At 45.6% G+C, this 20068-nt stretch overlaps 1 protein-coding gene across 1 annotated transcript in view; it reads left to right on the top strand.

Annotated features, from left to right (window-relative positions):
* clip1a (CAP-GLY domain containing linker protein 1a) overlaps positions 1-14972 on the top strand; it is a 139281-nt gene extending 124309 nt beyond the window's left edge. Inside the window, 2 exon segments of the mRNA XM_078421673.1 lie at positions 12755-12876; positions 14215-14972. Coding sequence (XP_078277799.1) covers positions 12755-12876; positions 14215-14443 — 351 coding nt within the window. The 3' untranslated portion in view covers positions 14444-14972.
* The last annotated feature ends 5096 nt before the right edge of the window (positions 14973-20068 follow it).

Genomic DNA, 20068 nt, shown 5'->3' with positions numbered 1-20068 from the left:
TCTATCTTTTTGCAAAATTGCTAAGATCATCCTTTTACTTGAATCCACAGACAGATAACAGTCAGGCAGAAGTGTGAATTGGAAAAAAAACACACATTGAATGGGTATCATTCAGGATGATCTAAGCATTATTGAATGCTGTGAAATCTTTAGACTATGGCCTGTTTATCAATTGTGATTCTATGTTGAATGGGTGCTCAATTCCTGTTTGCTGTACTTATTTTTATTGACTGCTTTTTGCACAATACTAATTTTTTTTGTTAAAAAGCCATTAATGTTCTAAAGCACATTTCATACCCTTATGTTGACTCAGACACTTGATACACCATGAAGTATTTTGAGTGCAGTTACTGTTGTAATGTAAGTGACATAATTGGTAATTGGTACACAGCAGGTCCCCACAAACAGCAATATGAGAACCAGATAATCGACTGTAGTAATGTTGTTTACTAAAGAATATTAGCCAGATGACTGGGGATATTTCTCTTGCTGTTGGACAAAATGGTACCACTGGATGATTTAAATCCATTGCAGAGAACCAACAAGGCCTACTTGTAAAACTGAAAGACAAGTAAAATTCATTTCAGATAAAGTTCACTTTGAGCATCTCTTTACACAGTGAGACTATCTGTATTTGAGAGGCAGGCGAGGTAGGTTGAGCTCTCTATACAGTGAGGACATCTTCCTCATATTTGAACTTTGAACATCATGCTATGTGCAGGATGAATATCTATTTGTGACCCCATCCAATAGTGTTGGCCTTGGTATGTAGCCTTGGCTTTTGAACTTTCACTGTTGACCCAAGCTTTTGAGCACCTTATCTGAGGTAACATGGTCTGAAGAAATGCCGCACTTGAAACTAATGTTCCTTGGAATTGCCCTAAATTTATACTACCTAGTTATCCCTCAACTAACAGCTAAAGCAGTTGAATTGTTCATTTATTCATTGATAGAACTATACTGATCACAACGTATTTATTGCTACAATAGCGAGTACACTTTAAAAGTATTTAAATTATTGTGGTAACTGTTCAGAGCATCAATGACTGCAGAAAGTGCTAAATAAATACATTTTTATAGTGTACTTGAAAATGGTTTGAGTAGATTGCATTCATCATTGTTTGTTAGATGATGTGAACATCCCTATTTTCATTAATAATAGAAAAGTGCTGGAAATATGTCTTTAAAATCTTCTGTCTTTGACCTGAAACATTAACTCTGTTTCTCTGTGTACACGCGTTATCTGACCTGCTGAGTGTTTCCAGCATTTTTTATGTTTACTTCAGATTTCCTTTATCAGGATGTTTTTTTTAAATTTTCACCCTCAATTACTTGCTGCATTGGCAGGTTTCAGTACATAAACATATGAATATAAACTCTTGGACTTAAATCGGGAGTCAGGTTTAAACTGAGACATGCATTTCCTAGAATTAATTGCAAGGATTTAAACACAATATTTACATTGAAAATTGTGAACAACTACGGCAATTTCCTTGTTACTGCTGTTGCTTCTCTCTGTGCCCCACCTCGGTCCAACATGCTCACTCTTTGTTATGAGCTTACTGGGAAGCCATTCATTGAGCTAAATTTCACCCTGAATGTCTGAAACAATAGATTCCACTCCACAATGGAGTCAAACCCCAAGTTTATGTTATTTCCCCAAATCCTCTCCAAATGCTATCAAACCACAGAAGCTCTTCTCTCCCACCATGCAACCCACTCTCCCTAGGTCAGCCAAATAGCAATCAACTGCTGCAAAATAATAAAAGAACAACTTGTTTACTTTATTTTAAAATGACCAGAAATATAATTTTGATTAACACAGATCCGGTTCTCTCTTGGACTCGATTGCTTTAAAATCATGGAAGTTAATCCTCTATGCACAGAAAGAATGTCAGAGTACTTTGCATTAAGACTAAATGTTGAATTAAGTACTGTGAATCAGTAATCCTGGTGATCTGCCTTGCACGACAAAAGTATCCCAATTAGAAATCTTCCTTCAACATGGGTCATGAAAAACCTGCTGGTTGTATATTATGTCAGCATATTAGATTGTTTTTCTGCCTTATTTTAGTTAATCCTTCTCATTTTGCTTCACCGACTTTGAGCCCAGCCATTAGTGCCTAATTTTTCAATGTTTCCAACAAAAGAACAATAGACACCATCGACCAATCTATAATCTTTAATACAAGATTTTTGTTGATGCTTTAACATTAAAATTGGAAAATGTCATTTGATATATAATTACCCTAGTTCCTAAAGAATTAAAAACAATGGTCAATATGTACAAAAGGGTGCAGTGACATTTGTGAAGCAGATCAGCTTTGTGTTCCGATGAGCAAGCAGGCAACATGCAGTAGTATCTGTACTTTTGCTTTTAGATTCTTTTTGCCAATTAAACATTGCATAAACATTTTGAGCACAAAATTCCCATATGGACATCTGTGATATTGGACTGACTTGTTAAAACCTGGCATGTTGGCCGTTTATTGATCACTAGACGACCCGTGGACCCGTTGGGTTCCCGTTGTGACACCAGCGATCTCAAAATGGCGATCTCATCTTGTGTATATATATATATAGTGTACATATTATGTGTGTATATATATATATATGTGTGTATGTATACGTGTTTATATGTGTGTATATATGTGTGTATGTATATATATATGTGTGTGTTGTGTGTATATATGTGTATGTATACATATGCATATACACACACATATACATATATATATATATATATACACATATACATACACATGTATATACACACACATAAATACATATATATATAGATACACACACACATACACGCGCACACACGCACACCCCCCCCCCCTATTCCTTCTCTCCTAGATGCTGCCTGACCTGCTGAGTTACTCCAGAATTTTGTGATACCTTTGATTTGTACCAGCATCTGCAGTTATTTTTCTACGTACACACACACACACATATATATATGTATATGTGTGTGTTTATGTGTCTATATATATATGTGTATGTGTGTGTTTATGTATGTGTGTGTGTGTATATATATGTGTGTATGTGGTGCATTCAGAAAGTATTCAAACCCCTTCACTTTTTCCACATTTTGCTATGTTACAGCTTTATTTAAAATTGGATTAAATTCTTTTTTTTTATCATCAATCTACACACAATACCCCATAATAAAGCAAAAACAGGTGTTTAGAAATTTTTGCAAAGTAATTAAAAATAAATAACTGAAATATCACATTGTGGCGGATCAGGCCACTCCTTGGGTCAGCCCCCTCGTTACGTGACGGACAGGCGAAAGGGGTTAAAAGCCAGACCAAGGGAAGGCGTATCTTATCCCTAGGAGAACTACGCTGTGGGCAGGAGCTCACAGCCTAATAAAAGAATCTTACTAAACACTGCCTGGCGTCTTGCCTTTTCTCTGGCCTCCGCCAGGCCACTACATTGGTGACCTCGACGGACATCACACGTAGTGATGTCAAACGATAATGTGCAACCCGGTCCTGCCGACCTCGTGCAACCCGGTCCTGCCGACCTCGAGGCCGTCTCCCTCAAACTCCCGACCCTGTGGACCGAAGAGCCTGAGGTCTGGTTTCAGCAGGCAGAGGCACAGTTTGCTGTGCGAGGGGTAACCGTCGACTTGACGAAGTACTTTTATGTCGTCGGCGCCCTGGACCAGGCGACAGCAAGGCGAGTAAAGCCTTACCTTAATAACCCCCCCCCGCGGATGACAAATATAAGGGCCTTAAAGAACTCCTTATCAGGAGGTTCGGCCTCAGCGACGCCGAGAGGGCAACTCGCGTTATGAGCCAGGGGGGGCTCGGGGACCGACGGCCGTCGGCCCTTCTGGAGGACATGCTCGCCCTTATGGGCAACCACCCGCCCTGTTTCTTATTCAAGCAGGCCTACCTGCGGCAGCTCCCGGTCGACCTCCGTTCTCAGCTCGCTGAGGACCCCTTCACCGACACGCAGCGGCTGGGCGAGCGCGCTGATCAAATCTGGATGTCCCGTCGGGAGGACCTGGCAGCCCTAGCTGTCTTTTCCGCGGCATCGGAAGGCCAACAGCAAGCTGCGGCCGCCGTCGACCCCGTTGCAGGGCGACCCCCGCGGCGAAATCCGGCCGCCATCGGGCACCCCGGTGCCGGCACGCCCTTCTCGCACGGCCCGCCGACAATTCAGCCAGACGCCACCAGAGGTCGCTGGTGGTCGGCCCAAGCAGCACCACCTCCAATACCGCTGGAGACCACCGGAGGTCGCTGGTGGGCATCCCAGTCTGCACCACCACCGGACACCAGCAAAGGCGGCTGGTGCTATTATCACCGTCGTTGGGGACCGAACGCCAAGCAATGTCGCCTACCCTGTGCCTTTCCGGGAAACGCAAGGGACGGCCGTCAGTGATCCCTTCGGCGGCCGGCCAGATCCATCGTGTGTTCGCCCGGGATCGCCGCACCGGGGGTCGGTTCCTCGTCGACACTGGAGCAGAGGTGAGCGTCCTACCTCCATCCACCGCCGATATCCATACGGGCAAACGCGGCCCCCTCCTCACTGCGGCGAACGGTAGCCCCATCAACACTTACGGGGTCTGCCAGCTCGCCCTTAACTTCGGCGACAGCTGGTTCACGTGGCAGTTCATCATTGCGGATGTTTCCCAGCCGCTGCTGGGCGCCGACTTCCTGCGGGCGCATTCCATGCTCGTGGATGTCAGGCGGCAGCGCCTGGTGCACTCCAGCACGCTGAGGCCGGTCTCCCCCAACGTCGAACACCTGTCGTCCGTGGATGCGACGTACGCGCGCATCCTGGCGGACTTCCCGGACATTGTGGAAACCCACTTCTCCTCCTCCGCTCTCAAGCACGGGGTGCAACATCACATCCCCACCACCGGGCCACCCGTGCACGCCCGAGCGCGGCATCTCGCTCCAGACAAGCTCCGTCTAGCTCGAGAGGAGTTTCGTCAGATGGAGTCAATGGGCATTGTGCGCCCTTCCGATAGCCCGTGGGCGTCACCACTCCACTTGGTCCCCAAGGCGGACGGGGGTTGGCGACCGTGCGGGGACTATCGGCGCTTAAATGACGCGACTGTTCCCGACAGGTACCCGGTTCCGCACATCCAGGACTTTAATGCCCACCTGGCCGGAGCATCCGTGTTCTCCAAGGTGGACCTTGTGCGTGGGTATAATCAAATCCCGGTCCACCCCGATGACATCCCCAAGACTGCCATCATCACCCCGTTCGGCCTATTCGAGTTCCTACGGATGCCGTTCGGGTTGAAGAACGCCGCACAGGCCTTCCAACGGCTTATGGACTGTGTGTGCCGTGGCCTGGAATTCGTCTTTGTGTACTTGGACGACGTACTCGTGGCCAGCCGCTCGAAGCAGGAGCACTGCACCCACCTCCGCCAGCTGTGTAAACGCCTCAGCGAGTACGGGTTGTCAATCAATACTTCCAAGTGCCGTTTTGGGGTGACGGCCATCGATTTCCTCGGCCATCGGGTGACCCCACAAGGGGTGGTACCTCTTCCGGACAGGGTCGAAGCTGTCCGCCGTTTCCCCCGACCGACCACTGTCAAGGGCCTGCAGGAATTCGTTGGGATGGTCTCGTTCTATCACCGCTTCCTGCCGTCGGTGGCCAGAACTATGCGCCCACTCTTCCACCTCATGGCTGGTCGCCGCAAGGAGGTCGAGTGGGACGACGAAGCAGGAGCGGCCTTTGAGCAGGCTAAGGAGGCCCTAGCCAGGGCCACGATGCTCGTCCATCCTAAGGAGGATGCCCCAACCGCCCTGACCGTGGACGCTTCTGAGGTGGCGGTCGGTGCGGTGTTAGAGCAGCACATCGACGGGTGTTGGCGGCCACTCGCCTTCTTTAGCAGGCACCTCAGCGGGGCCCAACGGCATTACAGCGCGTTCGACCGGGAGCTCCTCGCCCTCTACCTCGCGGTACGCCACTTTCGGTACTTCCTAGAGGGGAGACCCTTCACCGCGTTCACAGACCACAAGCCACTCACCTTTGCGTTCGCCAAGGTTTCGGATCCGTGGTCTGCGCGGCAACAGAGACAATTGGCTTATGTGTCGGAATACACCACCTCAATTCGGTTCGTGGAGGGAAAAAACAACAGGGTGGCCGACGCCCTGTCTAGACCCGCGATCCACGCCGTCCTACAAATGGCCGGGGGGATCGACTATTCCGCCCTAGCAGCCGCACAGCTGGGGGACGAGGAGATGGCCGCCTATCGTACAGCCGTGTCCGGCCTGCAGCTGGAGGACATTGTCTGTGGCCCCGGGGATACAACACTGTTGTGCGACACCTCCACTGGCCTGCCTCGGCCCATCGTCCCTGTCGTCTGGCGTCGCAGGGTATTCGAGGTGCTCCACGGGCTGTCTCACCCCTCCATTCGGGCGACGGTGGCCCTTGTATCCTCCCGTTTCATGTGGCACGGGCTGCGTAAGCAGGTCGCACACTGGGCACGCACCTGCATCCCGTGCCAAACTTCAAAAATCCAGCGACACGTGCGTGCGCCTCTGCAAGAGTTTCGTGTCCCTCGGCAGCGCTTCGACCACATTCATGTGGACATCGTGGGGCCGCTGCCGCTGTCCCGGGGCATGACCCACCTCTTCACTGTGGTAGATCGCTTCACGCGGTGGCCGGAGGCCATTCCGCTGGCAGACACCTCGACGGCCACCTGCGCGCGGGCCTTGGCGGCGCACTGGATCGCCCGGTTCGGGGTGCCACTGGACATTACATCCGACCGGGGGCCACAGTTCACTTCGGAACTGTGGTCGGCCATGGCAAGACTCTTGGGTGTCAGCCTACACCACACTACGGCGTACCATCCACAGTCGAACGGGTTGGTGGAACGCTTTCACCGCCAGCTGAAAGCTGCCCTTAAGGCTCGGCTCACGGGCCCAGACTGGGTGGACGCCCTGCCGTGGGTTTTGCTGGGGATCCGCACCGCACCCAAGGAGGACTTGGCCTCCTCCTCCGCCGAGTTGGTGTACGGGGCCCCCTTGACGGTTCCCGGGGAGTTCATCCCACCAGCGCAGGGTCGAGTGGAGCAGCCTTCTGACGCCCTGCAACGTCTTCGGCAGACGGTGGGCAGGCTGGCACCTGTGCCCACGTCACGTCATGGGACATTCCAGCCACACGTCCCTGCCGTTCTGGAGGACTGCCAGTTTGTGTTCCTGCGCAGGGACGCACACCGATCACTTCTCCAGCGGCCGTACGAGGGCCCCTTCCGGGTCCTGCAACACGGCTCGGCCACATTCGTTCTGGACATGGGGGGTCGCAGAGAGACTGTTTCGGTCGCACGGCTGAAGCCGGCACACGTGGACATTGATCGGCCGGTGCCGGTTGCACAGCCCCGCCCGCGCGGTCGCCCCCCGTCCAAGCTACCCCCTCCGGTGTCTGCTACGACCCCTCCACCTGTCGGTCAGTCGCCGGTCCCTGCGCCGGTCATGGTGCGCACCCGGGCTGGTCGCCTCGTGCGCCCTCCTGTCCGTTTTGTACCTCCGGTTCTTGGGGGGGGTCCTGTGGCGGATCAGGCCACTCCTTGGGTCAGCCCCCTCGTTACGTGACGGACAGGCGAAAGGGGTTAAAAGCCAGACCAAGGGAAGGCGTATCTTATCCCTAGGAGAACTACGCTGTGGGCAGGAGCTCACAGCCTAATAAAAGAATCTTACTAAACACTGCCTGGCGTCTTGCCTTTTCTCTGGCCTCCGCCAGGCCACTACAACATTTACATAAGTATTCAGACCCTTTACTCGGTACTTTCTTGAGGCACCTTTGGCAGCGATTACAGCCTCAAGTCTTCTTGGGTATGACGCTACATGCTCGGCACACCTGTATTTGGGTAATTTCTCCCATTCTTCTCTGCAGATCCTCTCAAGCTCTGTCAGGTTCGATGGGGAGCGTCGATGCACAGCTATTTTCAGGTCCCTCCAGAGATGTTCGATCAGGTTCAGTCCGGGCTCTGGCTGGGCCACTCAAGGACATTCACAGACTTGTCATGAAACCAGCCCTGCGTTGTCTTGGCTGTGTGCTTCGGGTCGTTGTCCTGTTGGAAGGTGAACCTCCGCCCCAATCTGAGGTCCAGAACGCTCAGGAGCAGGTTTTCATCAAGGATCTCTCTGTACTTTGCTCCATTCATCTTTCCTTCAATCCTGACTTGTCTCCCAGTTCCTGCTGCTAAACAACATCCCCACAGCATGATGCTGCCACCACCATGCTTCACCATAGGTATGGTATTGGCCAGGTGATGAGCGGTACCACTTGGCATTCAGGCCAAAGAGTTCAAACTTGGTTTCATCAGACTAAGAATCTTGTTTCTCATGGTCTGAGAGTCCTTTTGGTGCCTTTTGGCAAACTCCAAGCGGGCTGTCATGTGCCTTTTACTGAGGAGTAGCTTCCGTCTGGCCACTCTACCATAAAGGCCTGATTGGTGGAGTGCCGCAGATATAGTTGTCCTACTGGAAGGTTCTCCCATCTTCACAGAGGAACTCTGGAGCTCTGTCAGAGTGACCATCAGGTTCTGGGTCACCTCCCTGACCAAGGCCCTTTTCTCCCGATTGCTCAGTTTGGCCAGGAGGTCAGCCTTATGAAGAGTCCTGGTGGTTCCAAAGTTCTTCCATTTAGGAATGACGGAGGCCACTGTGCTCTTCAGGACCTGCAATGCTGCAGAAATTGTTTTATACCCTTCCCCAGATCTGTGTCTCGACACAATCCTGTCTTGGAGGTCTACGGACAATTCCTTTGTCTTCATGGCTTGGTTTTTGCTCTGACATGCACTGTTAACTGTGGAAACTTGTACAGACAGGTGTGTGCTTTTCCAAATCATGTCCAATCAATTTAATTTACCACTAGTGCACTCCAATCAAGTTGTAGAAACATCTCAAGGACAATCAATGGTAACAGGATGAACATAAGCTCATTTTTGAGTGTCATAGCAAAGGGTCTGAATACTTGTGTAAGTGTGATATTCCAGTTATTTCTTTTTAATTACTTTGCAAAAATTTCTAAACACCTGTTTTCGCTTTTTTATTATGGGGTATTGTGTGTAGATTGATGATTTTTTTAAAAAAGGATTTAATCCATTTTAAAATAAGGCTGTAACATATCAAAATGTGGAAAAAGTGAAGGGGTCTGAATACTTTCTGAGTGCACTGTATATACGAGACCACCCATTGGGTTTGCGTTGTTACTAAAGGTTCTTTGGTAACTTTGTCAGTTTCTTCGTGTAACTAAATTTAAGGCGCATGTTGCAATCAAAAACGCTTGAACAATTGGTTGGGCAGAAAGTAGCCAAAACGGTGCACGATAGCGTGACAATTTGAACGGAACACGTGCGTGTGTGCGCCTCCTCGTTGGGTTCCCATTGTGACGTGGCAAAATCGTGTTTTTTCTTTAAAATAAAAGGCTTTTTTTAGAGATTAAATAGATCTCAATGAAAACCACGTTTTTTCATTGAAATAAATGGCTTTTCTTTAAAATAAAATAAATCTCAATGAAAATTACGTTTTCTCTTTAAAATAAATGCCGTTTTTTAAAATAAACATCTCAATGAAAATCATGGTTTTTTTTTAAAATAAAAGGTGTTTTTTTTAAATAAAAAATCTAAATGAAAATGGAGATTTTTTTAAAATAAAATAAATCTTATCTTTATCGTTGTGGCTTTTTATCGTGAAAATTCTCTCTTGGAGATCCTCGACACTGTCCCTCATTCGGCAGCAGCGGCAGCTCGACTGCGACGGCCGTTACTTTGAGCGGGAAGAAGACCCGGCAGACAACCAGTGCGCTTTGAGCGAGAAGAGGCGGTAACCAATCAGGCCAAGGGCAGCGCTCCTCCCACGTGGGACCCGGACTAATTGGGCGTTGGGCGGGAGGTCGGAGCCAATCAATCGACCCCACGTGTGAAAATAGCGTTTTTTCTTTAAAATGGCTTTTTGTAAGAAAATAAATCTCAATGAAATTTGCGTTTTTTTCTTTCAAATAAATGGTCCTTTTTTAAAAAGAAAATCTCAATGAAAATCACGTTTTTCTTTAAAATAAATGGCAGACCTTTTTGTATTGGTCTACCAGCCTCCCCCCCCCCCACTCCCCCCCTTCTCCTCCCCTGCTGTTTGCACCATTACAAAGTCGAAATATGTTGAAGTATCGTAATTCGGAGAGCATCTGTATTAGATCACGTGGCCAGAAGTGAGCTGCGGGTCGCTACCGTTTGCACCATTGCACATTTGAAATATCTTAAGTCGAAGCATCGTAAGTCAGGGAGCATCTGCATTAGATCAATGGGCCCCAACTGCGCAGGCACGGAGCCGTTGGGTTCCCATTGTGACACCGAGCACGGCTGACGGGCAGGGCAGGTGGAAAAGGGATTTATTAAAGTTTAAAAAGGTGATTTTTAAAGTTTAACAAGTGAAAGTTAAAAAATATAACAATCATTTGAACCGCAGGACAATAGTGAGAAAGATGGTCCTAAAATTGTCGCGCTATCGTGTACCGTTTTGGCTGTATACAAACAAGATGAGAGTTTTAAACAATACAATACAATACAATACACAATAGGTGCAGGAGTAGGCCATTCGGCCCTTCGAGCCAGCACTGCCATTCAGCGTGATCATGGCTGATCATGACTGTGATCATGGTTTGTAGGAAAGAATTGCAGATGCTGGTTTGTAGGAAAGAACTGCAAATGCTGGTTTATGATAATATCTACCCTTGGTTAAGGGGTTGAGGACGAAAGGTCACAGTGAAACGATAAAAGGGGAAGAGAAATAAGATTTTATTTTAGTAATATATATATAGATAGATAGATATTACAGATGTTATTATTTCCAAACTCCCCCTCCCACAGAATCAGTCAGACCGCACACATCCCCCTCCCCTGCAATCCACAGCAAGATCCCACTCAGATTATACTCAAATAACCTTTGCATTTGAACCACAACCCCAATCGGCTCCAAACCACTCCTGCATTGGTCTAGCACTCTCCCCGTCCCCCAGAATCAATCAGACCCCCCCCCACATCCCCCTCCCCTGCAATGCACAGCAAAATCCAATAGTCAATAGTCGTTTATTTGTCATACACATAAATGTGTAGTGAAATGAAAAATTACCTGCAGTTCAACAATAAGAATAATCAATAAAAATGCATTAAACACATACAATCATAAACTAACACCAAACAAAAGAAACATCCATCCAAAAGAAAAATCCCACTCAGATTATAATCAAATAACCCTAGCATTTGCACCACAACCTCCATCGGCTCCAAACCTCTCTTGCATTGGTCTAGCACCCTCCCCTCCCCCATTCCAAAAGCGCACAGCAGGATCCCAGGGTATATCCGAGGCTGTGGCGGCCGGGGAGTCTCCCCTAGGGCCAGGGGTGGGTAAGGGGGAGAGGGAGCCACTCGCCCCGGCCCCGGGTGGCCATCGCGGCGGCCAGCAGAAGGAGAGCAACTGCAAGGCGCTGCGCCATGTTCGTCCTGTCGGCGGCCATCTTTGACCTCTCTACTGCCGCGCTGCACCACGGGAGAAAGGTCAGGCGTGCGGCATGCTGGGATGGGTGCTGGTCCTCCCGGCGCTGCTGCGCATGTGTGCCGCCGCTGGGCCCGGCAACCCTCCCCCAACTGCACACGTGCGGACACCCATGGACCCGTTGGGTTTCTGTTGTGATGCAACGTATACTTAATTCTGTCCCTTCATTCTTTATGGGCGTGCCATCGCCTGGCTCGGCAACCCTCCCCAACTGCGCACGCGTGGATACCGGGCCCGGCAACCCTCCCCCCAAATGCACAAGCATGGCAAGTGGTAGTGATTTATTTAAGTTTATAAAGTGAATAACTTTTAAAATATAGCAACAATTTGAACGAAACTGGATACTGCACATCGCAGGTGAGTAAGATGCCCCTAAAATTTAGCAAAATACAGATATGCCACAATAGTGGTAAAGAAAGCAACATGTAATGACTGAATTATTATTTGGCCTATATTTAATAACACTTGCATGTGGTACTAATAGCTTGATTGGATTCACAGTTGAAGAAAAAATGCCATTAATGTGCATGTTTTAAAATGTGATCATATTTCTGATGTTAAAGAGAATCTAGCGATATAGGTTAGTAAAAGTAGTGTAAGAAAATAACTGCAGATGCTGGTACAAATCGAAGGTATTCCTTCTCTCCTGAGATGCTGCCTGACCTGCTGAGTTACTCCAGCATTTTGTGAAATAGGTTAGTAAGAATATCAGCAATGCTCTTATTAAACGGTGGAGCAGACAAAAGGAACTGGATGGCCTGCTTCTGCTCTGCTCATAAAGAACTTTTGGATACTTGTTACAAGCATCTGAGCTACTTGCAAGCTGTTTTGATAGCTAATTGTTTTTTAAACTGTTACAGTTTGGGATTTTTTGCAGAATAATTGTACCATACTGTATTTCAAATACTAATCCTATTTAGGACAAATTATAATTTTCCATTACAGAAGGAAATTATCTTGGTGCAAGTCTGTTGTCCTTCATTGTCAGAAAGGCTACAGAATTAATGGTTTGACTGACCAACTCCTAATGACTAAATTTAACATTCTCAAATGTTTCAGTCTGTGACTGGAGAATTCGGGAATAGTTCTCTCAATTAGCTTGGACCTGCTTTCTTTACTTAAATTAAATATACATATTCCTATCCTGGCACTGGTAATTGATCAAGTGTGCATAATCACTTTTTATAGAACACAATTTTTATTTGTGCTTTAATTTATTAAAATTGCAGATTGATTTCCTGAACTCTGTGATAGTGGATTTACAAAGAAAGAACGAACAACTGAAAGGACAACTAGAAAAACTGGCTGAAGCATCTCTCAATGGGAATGATGATGTGAACAATTTTGAATGGTAAGTTGACATGCTGATTAAATGTCTTATGGATGTGGGCACAATATGTCAATGGATACTTTGCTGGGTGGCTCCCTGATATTAAGCTACTAAGAGATGGAGACACAAGAGGTTGGATAGCTGGATGTACACAGTTGCCCAAGATATGTTTCAAGAAAGATACATGGTGGCGCAGCTGGTAGAGCTGCTGCCACACAGTCAATAATCAATAGTCAATGTATTTGTCACATACAAATGTGCAGTGAAATGAGATTACCCACAGTCCAACAATGACCAATAAAAATAAGCAATAAAAATAAGCAATAACATACACAATCATAAACCAAACACCAAACAAAAAGAAACATCCATCACAGTGAGTCTCCTCCAATCACCTCCTCACTGTGATGGGCGGCCAGAATGTATTTTCTCTTCCCCTGCCGTCTTCTCCTGCGGTCAGGCTGTTGAACTTGCCACGTCGGGGCGGTCGTGGCTCCCAACATTGAAGCCCCCGCCGGGCAGAGAAAATCCCGCGGCCTATTCCAGGCCGTGCCGGACGGTGAAAGGTCCGCGGCGTGCCGAACCAAGCCCCGCGATTCGGGGCGGGCGAAGACGCTGCCACTGCCGGAGCTCCCGATGTCGGCCCCCACCCAGGGGCCTGCGAGCTTCTGACGTCCACGCGCCTGGCAACAATCCTAACCGTGGGTACTGCCTGTGTGGGGTTTGCACGTTCTCCCTGTGACTGCATGGGCTTCCTCCAGGTGATCCGGTTTCCTCCCACATTCTATAGACGTGTGAGTTTGTATGTTAATTGGCCTTGGTGTGTAAGGAGTGGACGTGAAAGTGGGATAGCACACAAGTGTGGTCAGTGATTGGTGTGTTCTTGGTGGGCTGTCGGACCTGTTTCTATGCTGTATCCCTAAACTAAACTAAAGGGACATGTTTGAAAGACAGACGTTTTGCTTTGGAATAGTCCATAAAGCAGGAAAGCAGACCTAACGGCATGGAAATAAAAGAAGTGAGAGTATTCATGGTCAATTATTCGAGAGTGTCGCTTTCTGGAAATGCAGCGTACTGAAGATCCACCTCCAGTTTGGTAGTTGCTGAATTTGGCATGATGAGTTCACACCATATGACTTGCCTTAATTGTACAATTGTATGGAGTGCTAACTGCACGACAACATGTAGCAGTAGAAAACGGTGACAAAGAATGTGGTTCGTAAAATATGTAACATGCTCATCAAAACAAAAATATTTTTCCTTGTCCTGTTTCCACAATGTGTGCGGCAGAGAAATCTGATTTATTTTCTGAAGAATTAAAGACTACTGAGATTACTCTGCTAAATGTCTTCTTTGCAGCTTGGAAGAGGCGCAAACAAAGAAGAAGCCACCTCCACGACTCTTCTGTGACATATGTGATTGTTTTGACCTGCATGACACTGAGGATTGTCCCACACAAGCTCAGGTGTCTGACTTTCCACCGCATTCTACTTACCATGGCAGTAGAAAAGATGAACGCCCCTATTGTGCCATCTGTGAGGTATTTGGGCATTGCACAAACAACTGCAATGATGATGAGACCTTCTAATGCACTGCTCCGCCCTAGATATTGGTGTATTTCTTTGTAGATCTACAGTTTTTGTTTTTCATTTCTTCTTCATGTCAGTTTTCTCCTTTCAATATTCTACTTCACATCCTTAACTCCATTTATTATACTTCCATGATAAACTAACTGAAAATAGCTTCTACAGAGCAACTAATTTGAATTATGATTTGATGTACAAAACTCTAGCATTTGAAATTATCTGATTCTGAATGTCAGACTTTGTATAAAGAGTGTGAACATTATATTGGTTTCTTACTGAATGTAAAATATATTGAGATATATGTGGGGAAATTAGGTTGATAAACCTGTATATACCTTTGATTTATTTTTGCCCAAAGTAATTTACTCAAATCAACATGCAGATATGTTGAATATTTTTCTTTCATTTCTAAGTTTGGGTCTTGAAATGAATGTATAGTATTACAATTGTTGCAGGGAGTAGGTATATGTAAAGACAGTATTAATCCAAACACTGTGTACTGTGTCAACTTTAATAAATTATTACCTTTCATGTTTTGATTGCCATGATCTGTACATGATGCACCTTGCACAGTTCAATATTTTTGGTACATTTTAAGAATTTTATTATTGACTTGATGGTGGTTGGTGTGGGATTGTCCAGGACCACATGGCTCCAGGCCTCATTATAGTCCAAAGGAAAGAGTGACTGCCCTAGACACAGCAGCACTTGACCAAGTCCGGCATCAAGGAATCCTGGTAAAGCTGAAGTCAGTGGCAACTAATAACACTTAAAAAGATTGACATAATTCACGCCAAAGCACCCTGAACATGCACTCCCACCACCCATCGTACACATTGACTGCGGTGTACCATCTACAAAAGTCACTGCAGCTACTTTTTGTGAGCTAACAGTGCCACTGCCTCACGGTGCCAGAGCCCCTGGTTCAATCCTGACCTCAGGTGCTACCAGCGTGAAGCTTGCATGTTCTCCCTGTGACTGTGTGGGTTTCCTCCAGGTGCTCCAGTTCTCTCCCAGGTGACAAAGGTGTGACAATTGGTAGATTAATTGGCAACTTTTTAAAATTACCTCTTGTGTATGGGTGAGTAGAAGAATCTGGAGGGAGGCAGAGAGTTGATGGTGGAAAAAGTTGGGTTTAAGGTAGGATTAGTATTAACATGTGGTTGGTATGGACTTGGGCCTGTTTCCAAGCTCTTTCTCCCCATGACTCTACACTGATAGCCTTTCTCTACCACCATAAAGGACAAGTACAGGAAACACATGGAATCACCACTGCCTGCAGATTTATGGTTTTTTTTTCTCAGGATACATTTTCAACCAAGATGGCATAGGTCGATTAAACCAATTCCCAGAGTTTTGAACATTTGAAAGAGTGGCTTTTAGATGGTATTCTGTTTCTCTCACTTGAAGGCATAAACAGTACCTTATGCACAACATTGTAGAACTGATGTGATATGTTAATCCCCAACAGGGACTTGTATTTTCTTGTAAGCCATAAAACATCAGTCCATGTACAGAACCAAACATCTGTATGGAGTTGGTTTGAATTCCCCACTGCTGGTAGTGTAATGGCAATCAAAGATTCTAATTTTGATTCACAAGTAAGCTCCAACAATTACGGATTCACAATTCACAAGGATTCACTTATTTGGTACAAGAATTAATCACATTTACATTGCTAAATGCTGTTTAATTTGCAGGAATATATGCAACAAGATTAGCAATAAAGATTCTTTTTCCTGTATAACCTTTTTTAAAAAAACTGTCCCCTTTTGAGTTCTTTTTGCTATCACTGTGAATGGTTGAGGTAAATGAAATCTAAGAATGTCAAATTGACTTTTTGTGTGCGAGCAGTCAATCTGCCCTCCACCTGTAGAGTTTGATTCAGTGACATGTCAAATCAGCTCCAATTCTGAGGAAATTGATGCAATAGTCATCTTTCTTTGTGTTTGCATCAATGTGCTGGTTTGATCAAGTTAATGATTGATCTGAAATTAATGGTATTCATTGAAAAAAAATCAAAAAGAACATTAAAAACCTGTCGTTGAGGACACAATTTATTATTGACCCCTGATTGCCCTTCAAGGTAGCTCACCACCACCTTCCACTACAGCAGTCCCATAGTACTGTTGCATATGAAATTCCAAGACTTACACCCAGCAACTAGTGTAGATGGTATATTTTGGTCAGTGTGGGCAAGTTGGGCTGATGGGCCTGTTTCAATTGTATGACTGGATCCAATGCACCTGTTGCCTTTGACCTTTATGGTCATGGATTTTGGGGCTTCTGTTGGAATAGCTTTAAGGAGGGAGGCCATTCTGATTACAGTAAAATGAAGGATCTCGGTGCCTTCTGCCAAAGGAAACTATCATCTAACTTCTCCCAACTTGCCTGCTAGCAATGGACAAAGAGCTATTACAACATGGATCCTGTCCATCTAAAGGTAAAATGCACATTCTTCACAGGACCCACTCCAAGAGAAGTATAGGGAATAATATCAACCAATATACGTGCCTGTTTGCAACCGCACAAAAGCATTTGACTTCGGTAGCAATTCATCATCATCATCTAGCGCTATGTAACAGCATACAAGCCATGATCTTAAACAATGGATACACAACAATTTGCAATGCAGTCTAATTTAAAGCAAGGTAGTTCAATAACACACACTTAGCTCCAATGGTCATGCTGCACCATTCACGTGCCTGATATCAGACCCCCAAATGTTGGATAGACAGAGGAAACAATTCGTGAATGTTCTCAAAACCTTCTTGAAAAATTGTAATTTCACCTTTGGCCTGTGGGAAACCATGAGCCATTCAAAATGGAGGAGAAGCGTTCGGAATGGCACTGAGAACCTTGAGTTCACTTGGTAGGAGAACGCCAGAGCCAGTGTAAAAGCTGGAGGGAGTGCACCACCTCACAAATTACCCAAGCACCAAACCTATCAATGATAGATACTGCATATCCCACATTGAGTTAATTAGCCACCAAGCATCCACAGTGGAAACTTCACTGCCTAAGGAGAAGGAGCATGACTTCTCCAGGCAGGTAGACAGCATTCCATTATATTTGTGAATTGCACCTTCAGAGAGTGGATAGGCCACTGACCTGCTCTTGTGGCCAGTTCAACTAAGTTTCTGGTTACTGCAGACCCCTGGGATGGTGAAGGTGGGGGTCCTGCTACCCTGCTGATGGTAATGCCATGAAATTTCAATAAAACTAGTTAGAGTTTCTTCAGTTGGAGAGAATCATTCCCTGGCACTTTGACACAAATGTTACTTATCAGTAATCAACCCTTCCTTGAATGTTGTCTGTGTCTTGTAGTATGCAGATGTAGACTGCTTTATTTCCTGGTAATTGTGAATGGAAATGAATGTTGTTCAATCATTAGGAAACATTCTCACTCCAGGCCTTATGATCAAAGGAATGTCAAGCAGCTTAAGATGATTGGGTCTCGGATACAGCCCTGAGAAACATTTGCAACAATGTCCTATGGTTGGGATGATAGATCTCTGATAACCATAACCAGCTTCCCTTTGGACAAGGAACTAAAACAATGTTGGTGCCAATTTGAAATAATATCAGAAGGATATATGTTGGAGTTTCATTCTGACAATGAAGAACTAATATTGTACAGTAGCTGTACTACAAATAACAACAACAAACAGGCTTTCAAATAACGGTGCCAATTAACAACCAGAACACTGACATGGGAATTGACACTAGAGCATTCTGTTAGATATTGGGGTAATTTCATCTAAGCACTGCTGACAGAATGCAGAATGCACCATTGCACTGAAATGCTGCCTCTAGTGAGGTTTTACAGACATTTGAGCAAATCGAATGCACAGTACCATCAGGAGATATCAAGTTCTGCTGCCCATCATTAGAACAAGATATAAAAACAGGTCAGCTTTAATGGAGAATGAGTAGCTGAGGTGACTGAAGCCAAAATGGAAGGTAGTTTGCAAAGTTGGGCATTTCAGAGTTATGATGATGATACTTTAGTGTCTCTTGCACCTAGGTACAGTGTAATACTAAAGTACTCATCCCTTCTTCGTGTGTGTCCCCCACACTGACGCCTCCTTTGGTATCGGCAGTGCGGCCCGACCACCTCGGCCTGACTGACTTCGCAGCTCCAACCTCAGCCCGACTCCCTTCGACCTCAAGGCTCCAGCCTTTCTTACACCTTAGTACATTGGTTGAAGATATTTTAATGAATACAAAGACCTCTTCACTGATATAATAGGCCACAAGGTACACATTATGCACACAATAGCCAAAACAAAACAAATGTGTTTGAGAAAACTGACCAGGTGAGTGGGCCATGCCAATAGTGGGTGTGCCTAATACAAATAAAACTGGAAGGTTGTGTGGACCTGACAAAGCCACACTAAACCAACTCATAGATAACAAACTACCCAGTCCCCTCTTTATGTAGTTAGCTGGATAAAATGGCAATCTCATTGTCCAAGTTATTCAAAGACCATTGAAATTAAATTAATGAGTGCATGTACCATATGTGAGGTTTATATCACCATTTCATGGTTTAGCAAAAATCATCCAGTTTTGATCTACTCTGTTAACAAACTTTATAGCAGAGTTATCAAACATCCTCTCCTTTCTTCGTGTCATCTAGCTTCAAATGGAGCAGCTGAAAGAAACCCTCAACAAGAAAATGTTCCAGAAATATTCCACTCTAGCATCAACCATTGCTTAGCCTATTTCCTGCTGAAGTACAGCTATGGTGTTTACACCCACGGAAAGAGAAGCAGAACTAACAGTACTGCAGGATTGGCTGAGCAAGTGAGGTAAGACCAAGAGGTGACAGCAAGACAACAGTACCTGTCAAATAGGCAGGTAGAGAGAGAGGTATAAGACAGGCAAGTAAAGTGGTATCGTAAAGCATAGGTTTAAGATGAGGGAAAGGAGTTTTATACGGATCGGTGAGGAAGTATTTAACAGAGTGATTGATATCTGGAACACACTGCCATAGGATGTGTTGGAGTCAGACACTATCACTATGTTTAAGAGACCTTTAGATAGGCAGTTAAATAGGCAAGACACAGGAGAATACTGATCTGGAGTGGACAAAGGGGATCAGTACAGATGGGCAGAATGGACACAGTGGGGCCAAGGGTCCGTTTCTGTGCTGTACAAGCCTCTGGCTTTAACATGCTGAAGTTTAGTTAAATTTGGTTCTGAGAGTTAATCAGAAGTGGTTAAATTAAAAATGTCATGATGACATTATACGATAATAAATCATAGCAGCAGAATTAGGCCACTCTACTCCGGAGTCTACTCCAGCATTCAATCATGGCTGATCTGTCTTTCCCTCTCAACCCCATTCTCCTGCCTTCCCCTGTAACCTTTGAATATTAATTAAAGAGAATGGCATTCCATAAAATACATGTGTTGCGTACCAAGTCTACTTGTCTACCATGTATAGCTGAATATATTGTGGAAGAGTTTTGTAACATCAGGAAACATTTGATTGAAATTGAAGACATAAAGCTAAACGTTCATGCAGATCAAATAATCTCTGCTAGATGAACCATCTGAGCATGAAGACACAAAATCTGCAGATGCAGGCATCTTGAGCAAAAAAAACGAACTGCTGGAAG

The sequence above is a fragment of the Rhinoraja longicauda genome, chromosome 25 (assembly GCF_053455715.1).
Source record: "Rhinoraja longicauda isolate Sanriku21f chromosome 25, sRhiLon1.1, whole genome shotgun sequence".
Lineage (NCBI taxonomy): Eukaryota > Metazoa > Chordata > Chondrichthyes > Rajiformes > Arhynchobatidae > Rhinoraja > Rhinoraja longicauda.
The sequence above is the reverse complement of the archived record's forward strand: the minus strand, read 5'-3'. Positions and strand labels throughout refer to the sequence as shown.